Consider the following 20,568-nt stretch of genomic DNA (forward strand, 5'->3'; position numbering starts at 1 on the left):
TTACAGACCACACACATTCTTTTTTCTTATGGTTAAACGCTTGCTGCAGACTACATCAACTATAAAAATATCCACTTCGCCTAACACGAAAACGGACGTATGTCATAGATCTTGTTCTTCTCCGGGTACGGTGCAGCAGGCTTGTTCACGAATTCCGGATACAAGTACCAGGCCAGATCCTGCTCTTTTTGTTCCCTGATACTCATACCATTGCCTAGCCAGGCCAATCTGTTCGAATATCTACCTACGCCTTTCAATTTGTTATCAGTGTCATGGTCCTCAAGCTCGGCCAGATAGATATAGTCAAAGTCTTCCCATCGCGGACTCTGCATCGCCTCGATGCAGTGTAACGTGCTTCCTGGCCAGAGGCCCACGATCTCCCCAGTACCCTTGTTCTTGTACCAACTCCTGCACTCGTCGACAAAGACTGTCTTCTCAAAGTACGCGTCGACGTACTCGACAAAGTCCTTTTCTCGTGCCTCTTTAGCAACCATGGACGCGATGTTGTCTTTCTGAATCTTGCGAATGGCTTTTATGATATAATCGCCCATGGTCTCTATCATCATTGTCAGGCTACCGGTCCCAACGGCCGAATTAGGGCCAAGCATGCTGAAGAGGTTTGGAAATCCAGCGACTGAATGCGAAAGATATGTTACAGCGCGATCTTTCCACTTTTCTGTCAGGGTAAGCCCATTACTACCGGTGAGTGGGAATGGGGGTGGTGCAGAAGATACAAAGCCAGTGGCGCATACAAGAGCATCAATCTCATGCACCTTGCCGTCAGCAGTGTGAATGGCAGATTCTGAAATGCGAGTTATAGGGGACGTGATAAAATCAATGTTTGGCTGCGTTAGGGCTTCGAGATATCCCGGGCCAGGCGTCAGGCGGCGGCACCCAGGCGCGAACGAAGGCAAAAGCGCCTCAAAGATTTCAGGGTGGCTCTTCAGCCTCTCCTTCATGTTTTGATGGAACATCTCCTTAGCGCCCGATTGAAGAGGCGTTCCTTTCTGGGTAAAGGCATGGATCCCGTTTCCATCTTCTTCAACTGCGAGCCTGAACTCGTGATAGTATTCTGGATCATTGGCAAAGCGATCGCGAAGCTCTTTGGGAATAGTCGTCCCTTGAAAGCCATACTTGTCCCAGAGTGAGTAGCCGAAAGGTGGGGAGATCCATGTCTTACTGCGCACAAATGTGCTGACGTGTGTGCCTGGCAGACGCTGAAGACTGGGTACAATCTGGATGGAGGATGAGCCTGAGCCGATTACTCCAACCCGCTTATTTTCAAATTCATAACTGTTTCGCTGTATCAGTCGACTGGAAGTCAATACGCAATCCAAGCTATAGCTTACTCTTCTTTCCACGCCGCGGAGTGCATGACTTCACCTTTGAAAGTCTTTAGACCATCAATATCTGGCCAAGATGGCGTATTCAAGTTGCCCCTTGCAGAAATCACCACATCTGCCTGATCATGGATGATCTCTTCTGTCACCAGGTTCTTTACTGTGACATTCCATTTGGCCGTCTTGTCATCCCAGTGACAACCCTCAACCTGATGGCGCAGCTTGATGAAACGATCCGCAGAATATTTTTGCGCTACATCTTGGAGATAGGATTGAATCTCTGCTGCTGGCGCATACAAGGATGACCAATTGGGGTTTGGCTGGAAAGAATACTGGTATGAATGCGCTAGCGAGAAGATCAGTACCACTCCAATGATCTTGATGTAAGAGGTGGCAAGACTCACAAGGTATATCGCAAGCGCAGCCCAGGTATCTGCGTTCGTGTTAGTGATCAAATGCTTGTCTTTGACATCAAGTCGGACCCAGTCTCATCGTTCAATCAGAGCCAGTAAGCGGCTGGAGTAGAAGGGAAGGGGCTTCTTTTCACCTGTTTTCATACCAAGTTCCCCCAACCCCAGCATTTTTCTCGTAAATCACCAATTCAACGTTTCTCAATCTCTCAGGTATGCGAATTCCGCAATAGATGCCCGAGTAACCTGCACCAATGACGATGACCTTTAATCGACGCAAGTTCTCGACGGGTGCATCGTAGAGCTTGAAAGGTGTTTGTGCAGTGACGCCATTTACTTGACCATTGAGTTGCATCTTCGGTAGCTCATCTGTAGGTAGATTTGGTATCGCTGACATTGTATTGATAACCGAGGGAGAGTTAAGTTTAGATGGAAGGTGAAGTGCCGTCAGAGATGGTCATGCGACCCGTATCCAAAACTCTATTCTTCAAGATGAGTGCTATGAGATGGTATAGTATACAATTAGAAGGTATATCGAAGACATGGATCGCATAAAGGATGGATGAAAGAAAGACGGAAACGGTAGCGCTTTTTGAGTGGCGGACTGCAGTTCTCATGCTTGTGGCGCCGCGGCTGGCTGACTGCCTCATACAAGTGCCGAAGCAATGGACCCCCAATGTTACGCGAAGACGTCAAGAGTGGATCCAGGCTAGTATCCGGTCCCATATGCGGTAGATTGACTAGGCTGCGACGTTCAGCCTATCATGATACGAAGGCCTCGGCAGCCGGTAGAGGCGTCACCCCCTCTATTCCTTGTGCTTGCCTTGACTCCACAGCTCCACATACGGCCCCGCTATGGGCTTCTCGTGATTTCGGGACCACGTAGTGATGTCTCCGTAGCAAGCCCGGTAAATGGTTCTGATTCTTCTACGCGCAACGGCGCCGATACTCTGCGACAATGCGGGAATACTTTCCCCGCAGACTAAAGTTTGTGCACCGTGGAGGGATGCAGTGGGTGCAGTTCGTGCATCGGTAGGTAAGACTACCTAGGTACTGTGATGATTGCAATCTGTAGATGGCATTAGTGCCTAAGCGCAATCAAGTTCGGGAGGCCTAACATACCTGGTTTCCAAGAGCGATTGATAGCCGAGAGCTGTCTGGGTCCCAACCGAGACTGAACTCGCCATCGATTCCAGGGTTCCATTTGTCACTTGGCCACTCACCAGCCCGCCATGTTGCTACTGGGACGTCCCTTTTTTCTGCATCCCATACAGTGACCGCATCGGGGCCTGCTGCAGCCAACAACACCCCATCCGGTGAAAAGGCAATCTTGAAGGCCTGGGTACCATCCGTGGTGGGAAGAGATTTGACGCATTTGAATGGGTCGTTTGCATCCCATATCCGTGCTGCGCCGGACATGGAGCTTGTTGCAAGCAACACCGAGGGCAGAGCGGAACCATTGGTCAGTTGCTTGGTGGGGGGACTCGGGCGGAACGCAAGATCGGTAGCGTATTCGTCTGGGTATTCGTGGGTTTGCAGCTGGATCGAGTCATTGGGGTGAAAGATACCCAGGTAATTCTTCTGGTCTTCGATTCCGAGCACGGCTATGATACCAGATGCTGGGTCGTGCTTGACGGTTTCCCATTGTATGTGAGTGTCCAATGTCCTCTGGGTCGTCAGAGCGTCGGTGACTTCGTATATCTTGAACAGCTTGATGCCACAAACGACAAAGGCCGAGTCGCTAATCCATTGAGCATCTAGAATGGCTGTGTCGGTGAACTCGGTCCACGCTGGGATGGAATCGCTGTCATTCTTCCACACTTTGATGGATCCCTTTTCCCCGTCTGTGGAAATGGATAATAGAAGCTTGCACTTGGGGTTCCAGCGAAGCGTATTAATGAGACCGGCGGTTGAGGAGATGACATTGGAGGTGGTGCCACCTTCGGTCAACTTGATGAGCTTATCCATCATCATCTTCTCGCCCACTTCATTGACACACTGCTCGCGCGCAGAAACGGTCAGCTCATGCTCGGAATGCCAGCACAGCGCAGTCACGTCAAAATTTTGGACTGGCAGGGACATGTCGAGAGTGTGAATAGGCGGGGGCTGCTCGTTGCTGGCAGGCTTGCTAACAACGTGGACCTGGAGGAGCGACTTTCCGGCAGCAAGCAAAACGGGCGACTCGATTGGGCCCCATAGCGTGTGCTGGACAAGTTTGTCAGGGTTGGTGTGGCGGGGAACAAAAACGGTGCCGGGGGTCAAATCTGCGACGGCGATGGCATCTGTCTGAATCTCGGCGTCCTGGCCGATGCTGAGTGTGGATAGCGGTATCTCTGCGACAGTAAGCGACTCGGCCTCGGACACGACGGGCTCAGAGTCTGCCCTCAGGCTGTTTGGGACGTGATGGGGCACGCCGTTGTGCTCAATGTCCATGGCATCGCCGTTGGGCTGGGGCTCTGGGCGCGTGTCGACGCCATTGGCGGGCTTTGCCTTTTTGCGCTTGAGCGTCTTCTTGGGCGGGGGCTCCTGGACGGCGCCGTTGGCCTCGGTCGCGAGTTCGTGGGCGGGAATGCCCTTGTCGAGGGTCAGTAGGCTGCCGTTGCGCGTGTAGGGGCGGCCGTGGTCGGAGCCAAACCTGTATCGCGGTTCCGTCTGGTATGGTTAGCCCAGGCGCATTTGATGGAGCGGAACAGAGCAGAGGCGACGTACGTTGCAGGCCTCTGCGCGCAGCTGATCGAAGCACAAGCCATCCTGGACGAGGCGGACGAGGGCGTGGGGCTCGATGTTGGCAGCAAATGGAAGCGTGTCCGGGTCTCTGAGCCAGCATCGCGACAGGTGGAGGGCGGCATTACCAAATCCGGCTTCTTGAAGATATCGCCATACTAGACCACGCGTCAGAGAGACAGGCCACTGGGGCGGGTTTTGGCGGGGAATAGGTACCGAGATAGTTGATCGCGTTACTGCTGAGAGTCTCCGCCATGGCGCATTATGCGAGCGCTGCATGCGCCTTGGCTGGGGGGCGTGGGGGAAGGGGGAGGGAGACTGAGGTGTTGGTGGTGGTGGCAGGCGGTTTGGAATGTGAGGAGCTTCGATGATTGACAATGCCTGCCATGTCGCCTATGGACTGCTAGTCTTGTAGGGCAACGCACATGTTCGGCCGGAGCCTGGCTAGTCCCCATCCAGTCCCCCCACACAACCGCGCATCCCTGCCCGGCACTGCAGCACCGCCCAGCTTGACTGTCACCACCACCAACACCACCACCGCCACACCGTCACATCTTCACCACCACCACGCCCACACTGCTCCCCCTCGACAACGCGCCGCCGCCGCTGCAGCAGCTGCCGCCGCCATGGCCCGCATTAACCTCCCGCCCCTTACCCGTGGCATCCTCGCTGCCCTCGTCCTACTCACCCTGCTCAACTTTGGCCTGCGCCCCAACGCCAATTGGGTTGAAAAGGTCGAGAAACCCATCATCGGAGTGGGTAACGGAGTGCCATGGCTGACCATTGTGCCCCGTCTCTCTGTGCCGTGGTATCCCTGGGTATTCGCCCTCGCAACCGTCGTCGAGCAGAACCTCCTCGGTCTCATCACCACCGGCCTGACTGTCTTGTATGGCGGTCGCTACCTCGAGAGGGCATGGGGGTCGCATGAGTTCACCAAGTTCATGCTGTTTGTCGCCGTCATACCGAATCTCCTAACCTATCTGCTCTACGTCCTTGGCTATCTCCTTATGCGCAAGGGCTTTCTCATGTATGCTTCCATCTTGTCTTCTCAACAGACCTTGCATTGACCCGGCCCAGGAAAACCACAATCTCAGGCGGCATTGCCATCCAGGCCGGCTTCCTCGTCTCTTTCAAGCAGCTCGTTCCCGAACACACGGTAGCCATTGCCAAAGGCCTTATCCGCATGCGTGTCAAGCACTTCCCCGCTATCTTCCTGCTCACAAACACCCTCTCTGGCATAATAATCGGCACAGAGACGGCCATGTATCTCGCATATTTTGGCTTCATGACAGCCTGGATCTACCTACGCTTCTATCGCATCAGTCCGTCACTCTCTTCCGCTGCCACGGGCGAAGGTTCCTTCATTCGTGGAGATGCCTCCGACACTTTTAGCTTTGCGCATTTCTTCCCAGAGCCAATACAAACGCCCCTCGGCGCTTTTGCAGACGGCGTGTACAACACATTGGTCTCTCTCCAGGTCTGCACACCTTTCTCCGATCGGGATATTGATGCGGGCAACGAACAGGCCACCGCTCGTGCCGAAGGTGGTCTCCCTAGCATCATGAACCCCAACAGCCGCGGCGGCCGTGGCGGGGCGACACGCGCCGAGGCAGAGAGGAGGAGAGCATTGGCTCTCGAAGCATTGAACCAGAGGCTGAACGCTGCAGCCTCTCGGGGACCAAGTACTGCTACGCCAGCTGCTGTTTCAGTGTCTGGGCCATCACAGTCACTGGGTGAGACAAATTACGAGCCCGATAGGCCCGACGCCTCGGAAAAATCAGCGACTTAGTACAGTCGTTACTACAATTTAACAAAACTCATTGTTCTCGCAAAGCCTCTTCTATTTATGTTATCATCGCATCCGAGCGAACTTTCCTTGACCTTCCAGTAATTGTTGTTTGATTCGAGAACAACGTACTAGACCGGTGCCTCTATGTATTCTTTGTGCTTGCTTTACGCTTTCTAAGCGTTGAACTTGAGGTGCTATTGAATATGCCCCTGAGTCCAGTCAAAGACATGGTGCACATATAGATGTGGCTGGATTGCGAACACCCTTCATGTAAAATGTCACGTGCTGCCTGTACTGGGTCCGCCGCGGAATGCCATGTTAAACCGTTTGCGGCTCAGATGACTGGACGCGGCAGTCTATGCCCTAAGAAAATCTTTTTCCAAAGGCTACCGTCAAACGAAAGAGGGAAAACAATAGGAAAGTAGCACATGTTTCGCCAAATGTGCACATGTGCTATAACATGTGTTTCCCCGGCCAGCACGTACTGTCTCTCCGCAGTCTTGTACGTCGTGGTGCAGTTCAGTCGCAGTGTGGGGTTCTGGGCATGTGGTTGCCGCCAAGGCCGAAAGTGCGGAAGTGCAAGTGCAAGTGCGAGAAAAAATTGTTTATCATGCTGCCCTTTCCCCACTAGAGCGCTCTTACTTTCCAATAACCATGAGCTCGCACGCCATCATCAGCACCAAACGGGACCAGAGACCCGCGACGATACCTCGCAGACGACGAAAACGGCCCCATTGACCATTCAGCTGCCAGAGTCCAAGGTTCTTTCTATACATCGTGACTTCGTGAGACGCGTTTTCTCGACAGGAGCCAATCCGTATTATTATATTTCGCTTTCGGAGAGGCCACTTGCGAACCGAGTTTCTGCACAGTCGTGTACGAGGATATCCAGGGTATGTTGTTGCAATATTTCCTCCATCCCATACCTGTCACTATGATGATCTCGTCATTATTATAAAAGATGTTAGACTTGCGATCACCCATGAGCGCACCAGGACTTGCTGAGAGACAAACCCCGCCTTCACTTTTTCTTCCGCTTTACCCGAAGAAACAGCGCAACTGACGCGTCCTAGTACAAAACTACAGGTACATACCTCGGACATCCTTAGACTCAATACCACGTCAAAATGTGCGGTATCATTGCCGTTATCCACGGCGACCCCAAGTCGCAATCCGCTTCGGTAGAGGTTCACGATGCCCTCTACCTCCTCCAACACCGTGGACAAGACGCTGCTGGTATAGTCAGCTGCAGTGCCGGCGGTCGTTTCCACCAGTGCAAGGGCAATGGCATGGCCTCCAAGGTCTTCCAGGATGGTGCTCGTGTTTCCGATCTCCCCGGCTTCATGGGTCTTGGCCATTTGCGATACCCCACAGCTGGCAGCAGCGCAAACTCTGAGGCCCAGCCCTTTTACGTCAACAGCCCGTACGGTATCTGCATGACTCATAATGGTAACCTCATCAACGCCCCCGCGCTGCGCCAGCGACTCGACCACGAGGCCCACAGGCACATCAACACGGAGAGCGACAGTGAGCTCATGCTGAATATTTTCGCTGATGAGCTCAACGAGACTGGCAAGGCACGTATCAACGCCGATGACTGCTTTGCTGCGCTTGAGAGGATGTACAAGCTCTGCACCGGCGGATGGGCGTGTACAGCTATGCTTGCTGGTATGTAGACGAAATTTGAAATGAGCGCATCAAACATGCTGATTATCTCTAGGATTTGGTCTTATTGGGTTCCGCGATCCATATGGTATTCGTCCCATGGTCCTTGGGTCCCGGCGCTCGCAAGACGGCCACGGTATGGACTACATGATGGCCTCTGAAAGTGTCGCGCTGGTCCAGTGTGGCTACAAGGACTTTCAAGACATTCTGCCCGGCCAGGCTGTCATCATCGAGAAGGGCAAAGAGCCGGTCTTCCGACAGGTCGCTAAGCAAGAAGCGTATACCCCGGATATCTTCGAATACGTTTACTTTGCTCGACCAGACTCAGTCATTGATGGTATCGATGTGGATGAAAGCCGACGTAACATGGGCTTTACGCTCGCCGAGACGATCAAGAAGCAGCTGGGTCCTGAAAAGATGGCCGAGATTGATGTCGTTATGCCAATTCCAGAGACTTCTATCACATCAGCTCTCTGTGTCGCTGAAGCTCTCGAGAAGCCCTATGTACAAGGCTTTGTCAAGAACCGCTACATCTTCCGCACATTCATCATGCCATCGCAAAAACTACGACAAAAGGGCGTCCGGGCGAAACTCAACCCAATGAAGAAGAAGTTTGACGGCAAGAATGTCTTGCTTGTCGACGACTCGATTGTCCGCGGTACAACTTCACGTGAGATTGTACTGATGGCGCGCGAAGCTGGAGCGAAGAAGGTATACTTCACGTCATGTGCACCGCCCATCACCAACGCTCACATCTACGGTATTGATTTGGCCTCATCCTCGGAGCTTATTGCCCATCACCGTGACTCAGCAGCTATTGCTAAGCACATTGGTGCTGACGATGTCGTCTACCAAAAGCTCGAGGATTTGGAAAGTGCATGCGCGCGCCTTTCGCCACGCGATCCCGAAACCCAAAAATTCGAGGTGGGTGTTTTCTGTGGCAAGTACGTCACACCTGTGGACGATGGCTACTTTGAGCATCTCGAACAGGTGCGAGGAGAGAGCCGAAAACAAAAGGTCATGGAGAAAGCACGCGAGGCGGTTGTCCACGGCACAGCAAATCCGCAGCAGGTGCGCATGGCTGCCAAGGGTGTCGTAAGTTCCAACTCAACTCTTAACCCAAAGTATTGGGTGTGACTAACGAGTATTACAGGAAGTTGACCAACATGGAAATGTCATCCCGGCAGAAGGTGGCGCTGAATCACCCGATGGGCAGCCGGTCACTGGCAATAATGATTCTAGGCCTGACGGCTTGACCAACAGCAACGGCGAAGAGCGGCGCGTTACCAGCAGTCAAGATATCAGCCTACACAATATGAATGACTTCAACTAGATGGTGCTGGCACAGGGGTAAATATCTTTGTGGTTGTCAGTAGGCCACTGACCATCAGGGCGGCTGTTTCTTTTACGCGACATGACACATTACTGAAAAGTTACGACTGAGATGACTATGGGGCTGGGAAAGACTAGAAGGGAAATGTGGGTGCAAGGTCTCTACGTTAAATCTAGGTGAGATTGAGTGTGAGCACCTGTTCACATTCTCTCCCTTCAGGATATAATTCAACAATCTTTTGCATTAGCCTTTAAGCCAGATCCGTCAGCCGGGCATTCCCGTCTCATTGGTGCATGCAAGTACGCCCTATGTCAGATACTACCCCAACATGGCATGTCATATATGCACGATTTCTTACTAGGCTACAGCGTATTACGCCCTCGCTAGTAAATGCGGGTCGACTCCGCGCAGGAACTGTGCGTCCGTGTTTCTTGATGCTCAAACAGGACCTCTCATATCAGATTGCATCTTCAATAGGTCGTGATTATGAGTTACTGTAACGCTGAGTATCCGCGAGACTCAATCTTATCAGCCACCCATCCATGATAAACACCTACAAGGCAAGATTCCCATCAATTCACTCACGCCTTCCGCGCATACTACAGATCCCACCACGCAGTCATCGCAACTGAGGGCTTGGCTTACGGGAAACGCCTCTCAGCAAACACGGCGTCTTCCCACTCTCCTCATTCGGCAACTTTCACCTGCAGGCCGGAGTATAGCAACCACGGACCGGGTGGTCGGCCTCGCCGCTTGTGACCAACACTGACGACGCTCGCATCCATGGACTATTTTCCACGTCGTCATAAGCTTAGGCCAGCATATTCAAGGGTGCTTCTCCCAGTAACCTGGTTGGTTAAAAGCTCCGCTTACAAGTTCAAAGCCACAAGCCCGTCAGGCGATTCGCAAAAAATGACTTCCCCACGCACCACACCAACACGAGTGCTATTCCGCGACGAACCGACACTGGCTCGTTGGAGATGTGACCAACTGATTTTTACAAGCCCATCAGATTTTTGCTGCTGTGATGAGGAACGTGGGGAGTCCGTGTTGCTATTCACCGCCAGGACGCCACTGTTGGGAGTGTCTGTTGACAGGCCGATGTCCGAGGGAGACGGTGATCTGGAGGCAAACAAGCTGAGGGAAGGCGAATTGGAATATTTTGGGTGTAGAGATTGGAATATAAAAGGGAGAGACGGCGATGGAGAAAATGGAAGCACTACAGACGCAAATCTCATTCCAAAAACCTGAGTCACCGAATCAAATTCGATACCAATTCCAACCCGCAAAAATGCTTTTCTCTACCACTATCGCTGCTCTCGCCCTCATGGCTTCATCTGCCTCTGCGCAGATTGAGTTGGAGAATGTTGCGTCTTGTTCGTCCTTCTCTTCCCTTTTCCCTCCTTTCTTGTTTGCCTCCTTGAGTGGCTTTGAGAGGGTTGAAGCAAGTGTACTGATACTACGAAACAGTCGAGGCATACGCCAACCCAAGCTGTCAGCCCCAAGCTGATCAGCAGCAAAAAATTCACAGCAACGTGTGCAACTTCTTGCCTCTACAGAGCGCAAAGGTCTTCTTCTTGGAGAAGACGAGGGCGAACTGCCAGCGTACGTTAATCTCTCTTTCCCTTTCCTTCTTCTGATGGAAACACAAAGAGATGCGGATGAGAGATAATGGAATTGAGCTAACGTGATTGGAAAACAAAACAGTCCAGTTCTTCGCTGCAAGCGACTGCTCCGGCACCCCAACTGACATCATCACCACTGTGCCCAGCGGCTGCGTTAATGTTTCGACCAAGCTCTCGTACAAGGCTGTTTGCTTTTAAGCAACCTTTTACCTTTAGACACTTAATACAGCGGTCGAGTATCTAGACGGCGTAGATGGGGGGGGGCTGGCGACAGCAATAAGGGGCAATAAGGAAATCGGATGGGACAGTCTTTACTACCTTGCAGGATTAATATAGATGCTATTTAGTCTGGTCTGTAGTCTTCTGGCTTTGCGCTTTGTTCATGTTCAACACATGGACGGTGTGGAGGTGGGAGGCGGGACTGGAGGAATGTAGGCATCGCTTTGGTATTGTGGTTTTGGCTGTGACTGTGATCTTGGTGACGTATTCCATGCGAGGTACTTCATGGGTTGGTATAAAAGATGTGTTATGATGTAACCAGGTATGATGGAGATGTTGAGTAGTGCGTATAGAATAGAGAGTTGCTTGTAGTGGTAAAGGGGAGAAGAAAAAGGCGAACAAGAAAGAAAGTTCTCATGGCTGTTTCTATCTTGATAAATATTCTTCATCTTAATTGTGCTCTTGGAATTTTATTTCCTTGAATCTCGCTTGATCATGATCAACACATGGCAACAAGACAGGGCAAAGTTGTATGTAGTGAGGCTATGAAACCCCCACATCCAACTGCCCCACCAAAGCTTTGTCGCGTCGCGTCTGCAAAGTATCCCCAAGATTCCTCCCATCGCCGCTTCACAAACACAACCACTTCACACGAATTGTTAAATACACCTACTACACAAATGCAACACAATGCCGTCAATACCTATACGCATCGCTCCCTCTCCACCAACCCCACTTCCCACCGAAAACCCACTCCCCCATATCCTCCACACACCCTCCGGCCTAGCCCTCCTCGAAATCCAAGGCACAATCCACTTCCCAGCACCCATCACTGACTCTGAACCCTCAACTCAAATCGGCAAACTCGTGTTTCCGCACTATAACCCAGACACCAACGACCCGAGCGATACCAAATGGATGAAGCGCGTGTACATGTATATTGGCAAGGGCCAACGGATGACGGGCGAATGTAAAAAGTTGGCGAATCCGATTGCTGTGCTGCGTAAGAGGATTGGTGAGGATGGTGGAGAGGATGGTGGAGAGGATGGTGGAGAGGATGTGGATATGGGGGGTATAGAGGGCGAGGGTGAGGGGGGAAAAGAGGGGGAACTGGAGATTGTAGAGGTGGTGAGGTATAGGGTTGTTTTTTCTGCGAGGCCGGAACCGATTACTGGGGTTGCTGAGGTGTCATGATGCGATTCTAAGATGCTAGTTGCTGGGCTTTGCGAGTAACTGTAGATATCGCCAAACATCCAAAACGCAGCGCGACAGGACGAAACATACATCCACGTCGAATGCGCATGTCACGTGGGGGCGACATAGATCAGACGGAAGCGTTAGACTCGACGACCATGTCAGAGAAACTTGCCCATCTCTCTGGGCCGGTACCAGAGGCCTGCTCGATGGTAGTCGCCCGTACCCGCGCACCTGGTCGCAAGGCTACACTCTAATTTCGGTGACATCCAGATACGATTCCAGGATGCTAACTTGAATCACCTAAATTGTACCCGGTTTTGGAAAATTCGCTTGGATCCTTCTCTGCATCATTCGCCATTGCCAGATCCGGAAGATGCGCCAGTAAAGTTTAATTGTTTTTAATCAAGCAATTTAAGCCTGCGTAAGCATATTGCTGCCCCAGTCTTTTTCTCGGCTTCCAGCCTTGTCTTGCGGACATGGGGGGGTACTTTATCCACTTTACGCGGCGACCACGGTCCGATGTTTAAAGGGTACGGACGCTGTTAGTTGACATCACATGGTGCTCTTTTGAGCCAGATGAAACTTACTGTAGTATAAATATCATGGTTGGTTCCTACAATGTGGTTCATAGCTGCCGGACAAGGAATATCTTGTGTTTCTCTAGATTACTATTAACTTGTGATTGAAGGGCCCAGGATGCATTACACAACAACCGCTTTTCTGGCTTTACTAGCCGGTACCACGTCTGCCGCTGTCGGTGACTGGCAGCAATGTACGTGATGTATATCCATTCTGGTACATGGGCTAACTTCAGCGCAGGCGGTGGCATTGGTTGGAGTGGTCAAACAACATGCAATTCTGGTTCTGGATGTGTCAAGATAAAGTACAACATCTATTTACAGAAAGATCTGCTAGCAATCCCTAACCGTATCCAGTGAATACTACTCCCAGTGCCAGCCCGGAGCAGCACCAGCACCCAACCCAGAACCCACACCCACACCTACCCCATCAGCTCCAAGCAGCTCAACTCCGAGCGAACCAGCCGCCAGCAGCGTCCCAGGTGGTACTGGACCCGGCAAAATCCTCCAAACGGGCTACTACTGGATCCGCGCCGTCGCCGCGCCCAACTTCCACAAGTACATCCAAACCAACCCGCTCTACTCCACCGGCCCAGCCCTCCTCGGCGACTACACCACCGCCGGCCAACTCCAAGTCGTTTCAGGCCAACTCGTGCAACTCGTGTCCGCGCCCGGCGCCCCTGTCAAGCTACTCTACGCCAACGTGTCCCCCGAGCGCACCATCAACAACATGTCCCTTGCCGTCACCTTTTCCGAGACCAAGAACACGTACGGCACGTTTGCGTGGGGCGGCGACGACCTGCAGTGGAGCAGCACAGGCGTCACACGTCCGAACAAGAGCGCGTGGTATGTGTGTACGGGGCAGAAGTTGTATATTAATCTAGGGAATTACTTGTATCAGACGCCAAGCGGGTGTGCGGATCAGACGATTCATTACTATAATGATAAGACGGCTAATGCGTAGGTCTGAGATATGGAAGAGATGGATTAGAGACGCCCTTTTTTCATTATATTTCAATGTAGAAGTATTTATCAAGTTACCGAAAGGAGTTCTGCAGATGCTACGTGTTGAACTAGCAACACAGCGGTTCTCTTCCCGTTACTCGAATCGGTGTTTTCGCACACAACAATTGTTACATATATCCACTTGCTCCCCCGCTTTCAATCTCATTCGCCAGAAAAAGAGGTGCCACGCTCACTTAACAGGTAATCTGAAAAGAATTCGTCTGCCCCTTGGTCTCGCACCTCCCGCCATCCTCCTTATGCACTTCCACTGCACCCGTACAGTCATCTTCCAAGTAAAGATTCACTGTTTCGTCCTTATCAGCCTCTTCCTTTCAAAATCTCACACATAGCACGGCATTCGTAATACAAGGATGGATTAGGCACCTTGGCATGACGGAATCGTCGCATCAAACGTCCGAATGTACGTGCTTCCGTTCCACATTGGGATGCACAGGTTGGGACGTAGCTGGCTGCGCGTGTTGACGGAGCAGAAGGTGCCGGGGACGGGGTTGCAGTCTGTGCAGTTCCAGGTGGTGAAGGAGATGGAGTCGTAGGCTAGAGTTGAGGTGGTGAGCAGGAGGAGGGTGGAGAGAGAGGTTTGGAAGTGCATTTTGAGGAGCTATTGATGTGTCTTTTTTTTGAGGAAGAAGTTGATGGGGTTGTAGAATGGGTGGGTATTTGCAAGTAGAATGAGGAATTGGTTCTTTGTTCTTTTTGCTCTTTCTTTATATGTTGCTTTCATGATTTCTCCAGGCGACCAGCGTGGCGGAAACTTCTATGTCACTGTTGCCCTTGGTGATGATGGTTGGACGAAATTTTCGTCCTTCAACATGACCGCCCAAGCTGACATGTTTTTGTTCTTGTTCGCGCTGACGTTCGGCACAGCCCCCAGTCTGTTGCTGTTGGGCTTACTTTGTAAAACATTTGGTTCTGCGAATTTGGCGGGCTGTTTTGTACTACGTATATTGGTAAGTGAGCATAGCCTATACATAATACAAAAGTTGCTTTACAGGCGTTCTCCGAATCAGCAGTGATATGGCCAATAGGCTTTGCGAGGACAGTAGTGAGACTCGCTGACCAATTTTCCATTGGAGAGAAAAGAGAAATAGAGATTTTAGTTGTCCAATGATGTTCAAGTGCAGTTCTCTCGACGTAATGGTAGTGTTGGTGGCGGTTCTAGTTGGGTCATCTTCCCAAGATGCGGTTGAATGTGTACGCGTACTAGTTATGGTTGGCACATCGCAAAATTATCCCTTTTGGTTTGGATGCATCCACTTCCTCGTTTTATTAGCGTCTTTGTTTTCTTTAGAAGTTCCGAAAAGCAAAAAGGCTTTTGCTTCACGTGTTCTGCGTCGATCCAGCAGTGTAGCGCCTGTCAGGGAGCAATGTCGTTGCCAGCGCATTGATCATCAGCTTCATCGAGTGACATTCTTATAAGCCAATCTGACTCTAGTTTTACATTTATGGCGTACTTTTGTATGCGCGGTGGGAAACTCGGCTGCGTCAGTACACGCGGTACTCTTCATTTTGATAGGGTGACATTATCGGTTATTATTTTTTCATGGACATCTACGCTCCTTGAGGATACAAAGCCAGAAAGACGGGAGTTGATTATATTTCTTCTGCGCGATTATTATTTGCGACTACATAAAACACACTTTTTGCTCAATTTCCAGCATGGGTGACCCACCTTACACTTTCATCAATTTAGGCTTAACTCGTTGGTCTGTGGCTTGTCAACCTTCAGTATGTTGGCTTCAGAATGTCTAGAGCAAACCTGTCCTCGAACTTGGTTCGCCAAACTCACCGTTATCTCGCAGGCGCTATGATATAAACTGCATGCTGTATGTTGGAGGGTGCGTGTGCTGCTTCGCCAGTCTGTCATCTTAGCCTTCTTCCGCTGCTGTGTTTGGTGCTGGATCGAATTACAGTCCAAGATTAGTTGTCTTTGAGTTCGAAAGAGACTCAAAGTACTGCCAGGTTGTATCTAGTACACCTTCGAGCTTGAATGTCATTTGTTCTTCTCGTATTTAAGCGAGACTAAGGAACGCCTTCCGGTGAGACTAATAATGAGGCTGACTGAAATGGTGTACGCCACTGAGTTTTGGTTCACGAGCTTCTGGTACATGTTGTATTAGTAGAGTGTTTCGGACGCAAATAGTCCGCGAATTCTCCAGTGCACATTATGGTTGTTTCGGAGTATCCTGGAGGGTTTGCGCGTAGACAATGATAGCAGCAGCTCACACTGAATGCCCAGCACTTGTCTTTTGTCAACAAATAAACTGGGACTTGTATGTACATGAGGCTTGGTATGTGTATGTCTCTAGAATTCTGGCTTTAAATTGCTGCATGCATGTTATGGGCATTCTTACCTGATCTATTTTAGATATTACTTTGGAAAGGAGACATCGAAACTTTACACGCACCATCCCTCACAAGGGTGTTAGGCAACACAATGAGGGACGTCAAGTGAGCAGGGGTACAGTCGTACTTCTAGACCGCTCTATCATATCTACAGTCGACAAGACTATTCAAACCCATCTGAATGTCTGCATTGCCTTACAGATCACACTCTCCAGCTCGTTTCTTTACAAAATGTCAACTCATATCTCGAGCCGAGAGCTAGACGACGCAATTTCCTTCACTGTACCACTCTCAAACTACAATACAGACAGCCTTTGCAGGAACTACACTTTGCGAAGACATAGCTGGGATGCTGAAGCCAGCGCAGGATCCCATGAAGCAAGATTGGATTGGATCAAGTATGTCGGGCCTACTGAGCAGTTTGGGGGACCCCATCAATGGCAATTTCTCAGCTTTAGCTTTACCGCCCACAAAGCCTAAATGTATGAGACTAGTTGCTTATTTGCTTGAGTGTATGTAGCCCACCTCTCTGTGCATGGCATCGCAACTTTGCGATGTTCTCTGTTCAATATCAGTTTGTTAACTATTGTATAGATATATTTCTGCATGACAGTGTCATTGAGCTTGAACAGCCAGGTATGGTATGTTAGAGCCTGCAAATCTTTTCATAACTTCCAATATACTGACTTGGGGTTTTTGTTTCGAAGGACGGTCAACACGATCACTTTGATCATCCCGAGCGACAAGAGTAGAAGGGCACAGATCCGACGCTAGGAAGAGCTCAGATCCAAGGAAATATTATGAATGAAATTACATCAGTAGGCCAAGTATGGGCGGAATGAGTCAGGAGGACATTCAAAGAAGCCATCGCTATCATTCTGCGTGAAAAGAGAAAACAATATGGCACCCTGGACGAGTGCTTGGATTTCCGACTCATTGATGCAGGAACATCGTAAGCATATTCACCTGTTTTCAGCAATTTCTCCAAGTATATACTGGTGAAACGATAGCGTGATAGAGGCCTTGTTACTCCTCGGCATGGGTGTGACACTTACCGAGGAAGAGGACGCCCAGCTCGAACCCATCCGCAAACCAGGCTTCATAGCACTAGCCCTAGCAGACGACTACCTTTCTTTTGACCGAGAATACCTCGAGTTCTCAGAGTCAGGATAAGTGGGAACATTATCGAACGCTGTCTGGCTGTATATGCAGTGGAACGACGTGGACGTGGATGTTGCGAAAAAGATGATACTGGACGTAACATGGCAGAATGAAGACAAATTTCTGAATAACTGCGCGCATTACCGACGAGAAAACGAGAAAATGTCTCAGAAATTGAGCAGACATCTGTAGGCACTAGAGTGCCAGATCAGCGGGAATGTGGTTTGGAGTTTGAACAGCCCTCGATACCATCCTGAACCCAGATACGATCCAAATGCTGGTCTGGAAGATGAACTGACAGCAAGATCAATGCCCGAGGCCCTGGGCATCAACTATGAGGCTCGATTTATTCGTAAGGCTGAAAATACCCAGACCAACCGAGCATCATAAATCCTCATCTGAGGATTGCCAGTTCACAAAAGTCTTCATCTGAGACTTTCCTTAGGACCTCTGATGAAACCGGGTCGATAGCAGACAGCAGTGACTCTCGTTCGTCACTTGACTCGGTTTCCTCGAGCTCTGAAATCGAGCAGATGGTAGTCGTTCATTCTCCAAAGAGTGTATCTTTGGACTCTGGGCATGTCAGAGCGCCAGTTGACTAAATCAAGTCACTACCCTCTGGAGGTGTACGAGATGTCTTCATCAATGCCTTGGCCATCTGATTCAATGTTACTTCCCCAGCCGTATCACATATCAAATCAATAGACAATCGCCTCCACTCAGCATTGCTCATACTCGATGACGTCGAAGACGGGTCCACTCTTCGAAGAGGCGACCCAGCAGCGCACCCTGTTTTCGGTGTTGCGCAGACAATCAACTCAGGATGCTACGAGTTGGTAAGAGCGGTGGAAGAAGCTCGGCAGTTGGGACCTGATGCAATCGAGATAGTCCTCGAAGGTCTAGACGAATTGCATGTCGGACAATCGTATGACCTCTACTGGAAACAGAATAACTTGTGCCCGTCAGACAACGAGTACCTGGAAGTGGTAAAGAAGAAGACAGGAGGATTGCTTCGACTGCTCACGTGACTGCTTGTCACTTGTTCGACGAGCAAAGAGCCAGACAAGCACATAATCGCCGATGTCGAAGATCTTGTAAGCCTCATCGGGATACAGTACCAGATCCGTGACTACAAGAATCTTGGCTCCAAAGACTATACCGAGAAAAAGAGGTTCTGTCAAGATTTGGACGAGGGCAAGTTTTCGTTTCCGCTAATGCACGCGTCGAACGTACAGTCGGAAATTACTCAGCTACTGTGTGAGCTTCTTCAGCGGAGAAGTGATGCGGGACACCTCTCATATGAGCAGAAGAAGCTCATACTCAAGCAACTTGATCGGACAGGTAGTATGTGATATACTCGCGAGACATTGAAGCGGCTGGAAGGCGAGGTATACAAAGGTGTGAAGAAGATTGAGGGCGCTATGAAGATTGAGAACTGGGTCCTAAGAGCTCTGTTGCAATGATTGGAGGTGTGAATGTAGACGAGGTATACTTCGGTAGTATGCTTTTCGTTCTAATGTTAAATTAACGCCTACATACAGACGATACTCCAAATAAAGAATAGTATCCGATTGATTTTTTGTTAGAAAGCAAAGACTTCCACAAGCTGGAAGTGCTGTTGTGACGATCATATCAAATCGCAAGCTGAAGACAGCTACCTGTGCTAGCTTACTACCTAAATCAGGCTAGCCGATCGACAAGTCAAGTATGGCATCATAGATCGTGTGTGGTCCACCTTTCAGAGGCCTTGCTAACAGCCAAACACCCTTCTTATCATGGCCATCTCTGCTACCTGTCCATTATACGTACAACCATGCCGCCATGGTCGCTGATATCACCAGCCTCGCGAGGCATTGGCTTTGCGCTCGCGAGAAGGGTCTTGCAAACCACAAATGCGCCGGTCGTTGCGACAGCACGGAAGGACTTGGACAAGACCAAGGAAGAGCTCCTTGATGGTCTTGACGTGGACGAAAAAAGGTTGAGTGTTCTAAAACTAGATGTTCTCGGTACCTAGAAACTGCATCCAAATTATTCCGAAGCATCCACTGACGGCCGTGAAGATGAACAGACAATCGCAGATACAGCAGCGGTATGCAAAAGTCAGTTCAGTGGCAGCTCAAATCAGCTTCAGCTCGCGTTGATAGTACCTGGAATACTCTTTCCGGAGAAATCACCTACCCAGATCAATGCCGATGATGCGCTGTTGACTTTTCGAACCAACACTTTGGGTCCAATGCTGATGCTCAAACATTTCTCATCCTTCTTGCCGAGAAAGTCTCACGCCATTGATAGAGAGCAAAAAGAGATGGAGGGGTTACCAAGTATAGCTACAATGGCTATCATGTCAGCTCGTGTTGGTAGCATCAGTGACAACCGTCTCGGAGGATGGTACAGTTATCGTGCATCTAAAGCAGGTGTCAATCAAATAGTAAAAACATTTGATAATCATCTTCGCACTGCGTCTGGAGAGAATGCAATGGCAGTGGCTTTACATCCAGGCACCGTCAAGACCGGTTTGAGCAAGGACTTTTGGGCCAACGTAAAGAAGGAGAAGCTATTTGAGCGGGAATGGGTTGCTGAAAGGCTTATCGATATCACCAAGCAAGTGGGAGTTGAAGGAAGAGGAAAGTGTTGGGACTGGGATGGGAAGGAAGTACCTCCTTGATTCCTGTGTGCAGAAGCAGGCGCAATTGATCTCTGCTTGCTATCGCCAATGTGGACGAAGAACCTTATGTTGTTTCGCCTCATACACTACATGATTTCTTTATCTGACATGGTATCCCAACAACATTTACTTTCACAGATATCGTTATCCGCCTGCCGCCCACAGATCGCTATAGTGACAGTTCACAAACAATCATGTGGCGAAACATGTGATGAGTCGGAAAGTGAGTCTGCTTCACACCACATATAGCCAAAACCGTATCGCAAAAGATCATCTAGAAAAGTAGTCTGTTCGCAGTGCGATCGTAAACAGGGTCTTCTCCGCTCTAACCTGGCCAGACAGCACTCTCAGGTCAAACAGGCAGGTCACAAACATTCGCAGCCGGTTGAAATAAGACTGACTCAGAGGGCAGATTACAGAGCGTATCTTACCTTGGACAGCTCTTTGATTGTCTCGGACCAGTTTTTGTTGTACCACTCCCGCTGTTGGAATA

At 50.2% G+C, this 20,568-nt stretch overlaps 10 protein-coding genes across 10 annotated transcripts; 8 read left to right on the plus strand and 2 right to left on the minus strand.

Moving 5' to 3' along the window:
• Positions 1 to 7: 7 nt before the first annotated feature.
• COCSADRAFT_186185 (uncharacterized protein) lies at positions 8 to 4,803 on the minus strand. The gene is made up of 9 exons (XM_007696430.1): positions 4,691 to 4,803; positions 4,460 to 4,632; positions 2,873 to 4,402; positions 2,597 to 2,796; positions 2,271 to 2,395; positions 1,888 to 2,119; positions 1,745 to 1,773; positions 1,350 to 1,686; positions 8 to 1,293 (listed from the first exon to the last, which is right to left on the minus strand). The coding sequence occupies exons 1-9, from the start codon at positions 4,728 to 4,730 to the stop codon at positions 81 to 83; spliced, it is 3,879 nt and encodes a 1,292-aa protein (XP_007694620.1). The 5' UTR covers positions 4,731 to 4,803; the 3' UTR covers positions 8 to 80.
• Positions 4,804 to 4,992: 189 nt separating this feature from the next.
• Positions 4,993 to 6,593, plus strand: COCSADRAFT_130747 (uncharacterized protein). Its single transcript, XM_007696431.1, has 2 exons — positions 4,993 to 5,501; positions 5,552 to 6,593. The coding sequence occupies exons 1-2, from the start codon at positions 5,101 to 5,103 to the stop codon at positions 6,261 to 6,263; spliced, it is 1,113 nt and encodes a 370-aa protein (XP_007694621.1). The 5' UTR covers positions 4,993 to 5,100; the 3' UTR covers positions 6,264 to 6,593.
• Positions 6,594 to 6,949: 356 nt separating this feature from the next.
• COCSADRAFT_207761 (uncharacterized protein) lies at positions 6,950 to 9,408 on the plus strand. Its single transcript, XM_007696432.1, has 4 exons — positions 6,950 to 7,156; positions 7,337 to 7,931; positions 7,984 to 9,023; positions 9,082 to 9,408. Exons 2-4 carry the CDS (start codon positions 7,391 to 7,393, stop codon positions 9,259 to 9,261), a joined length of 1,761 nt encoding a protein of 586 aa, XP_007694622.1. The 5' UTR covers positions 6,950 to 7,156; positions 7,337 to 7,390; the 3' UTR covers positions 9,262 to 9,408.
• On the plus strand, positions 9,409 to 9,775 carry COCSADRAFT_207762 (uncharacterized protein). The gene has a single exon (XM_007696433.1). The coding sequence runs from the start codon at positions 9,555 to 9,557 to the stop codon at positions 9,759 to 9,761; it is 207 nt and encodes a 68-aa protein (XP_007694623.1). The 5' UTR covers positions 9,409 to 9,554; the 3' UTR covers positions 9,762 to 9,775.
• Positions 9,776 to 10,552: 777 nt separating this feature from the next.
• On the plus strand, positions 10,553 to 11,084 carry COCSADRAFT_76557 (uncharacterized protein; the record flags this gene model as incomplete). Its single annotated transcript, XM_007696434.1, has 3 exons — positions 10,553 to 10,637; positions 10,732 to 10,866; positions 10,969 to 11,084. 3 exons carry the CDS (start codon positions 10,553 to 10,555, stop codon positions 11,082 to 11,084), a joined length of 336 nt encoding a protein of 111 aa, XP_007694624.1.
• Positions 11,085 to 11,561: 477 nt separating this feature from the next.
• Positions 11,562 to 12,609, plus strand: COCSADRAFT_31978 (uncharacterized protein). Its single transcript, XM_007695977.1, has one exon. It carries the CDS (start codon positions 11,796 to 11,798, stop codon positions 12,297 to 12,299), a length of 504 nt encoding a protein of 167 aa, XP_007694167.1. The 5' UTR covers positions 11,562 to 11,795; the 3' UTR covers positions 12,300 to 12,609.
• A 389-nt stretch (positions 12,610 to 12,998) lies between these two features.
• Positions 12,999 to 13,907, plus strand: COCSADRAFT_195078 (carbohydrate-binding module family 1 protein; the record flags this gene model as incomplete). Its single annotated transcript, XM_007696435.1, has 3 exons — positions 12,999 to 13,074; positions 13,122 to 13,185; positions 13,238 to 13,907. 3 exons carry the CDS (start codon positions 12,999 to 13,001, stop codon positions 13,842 to 13,844), a joined length of 747 nt encoding a protein of 248 aa, XP_007694625.1. The 3' UTR covers positions 13,845 to 13,907.
• Positions 13,908 to 14,079: 172 nt separating this feature from the next.
• COCSADRAFT_76498 (uncharacterized protein) lies at positions 14,080 to 14,495 on the minus strand (the record flags this gene model as incomplete). Its single annotated transcript, XM_007696436.1, has 2 exons — positions 14,080 to 14,189; positions 14,270 to 14,495. The coding sequence occupies 2 exons, from the start codon at positions 14,493 to 14,495 to the stop codon at positions 14,080 to 14,082; spliced, it is 336 nt and encodes a 111-aa protein (XP_007694626.1).
• A 1,683-nt stretch (positions 14,496 to 16,178) lies between these two features.
• On the plus strand, positions 16,179 to 18,873 carry COCSADRAFT_21474 (uncharacterized protein; the record flags this gene model as incomplete). The annotated part of the gene is made up of 10 exons (XM_007695870.1): positions 16,179 to 16,194; positions 16,272 to 16,354; positions 16,557 to 16,761; positions 16,844 to 16,890; positions 17,140 to 17,201; positions 17,260 to 17,412; positions 17,650 to 17,762; positions 18,116 to 18,396; positions 18,526 to 18,754; positions 18,794 to 18,873. The coding sequence occupies 10 exons, from the start codon at positions 16,179 to 16,181 to the stop codon at positions 18,871 to 18,873; spliced, it is 1,269 nt and encodes a 422-aa protein (XP_007694060.1).
• A 320-nt stretch (positions 18,874 to 19,193) lies between these two features.
• Positions 19,194 to 20,213, plus strand: COCSADRAFT_130758 (uncharacterized protein). Its single transcript, XM_007696437.1, has 2 exons — positions 19,194 to 19,416; positions 19,471 to 20,213. The coding sequence occupies exons 1-2, from the start codon at positions 19,224 to 19,226 to the stop codon at positions 20,073 to 20,075; spliced, it is 798 nt and encodes a 265-aa protein (XP_007694627.1). The 5' UTR covers positions 19,194 to 19,223; the 3' UTR covers positions 20,076 to 20,213.
• The last annotated feature ends 355 nt before the right edge of the window (positions 20,214 to 20,568 follow it).

The sequence above is a fragment of the Bipolaris sorokiniana genome, assembly GCF_000338995.1.
Source record: "Bipolaris sorokiniana ND90Pr unplaced genomic scaffold COCSAscaffold_1, whole genome shotgun sequence".
NCBI classification, from domain to species: Eukaryota; Fungi; Ascomycota; class Dothideomycetes; order Pleosporales; family Pleosporaceae; genus Bipolaris; species Bipolaris sorokiniana.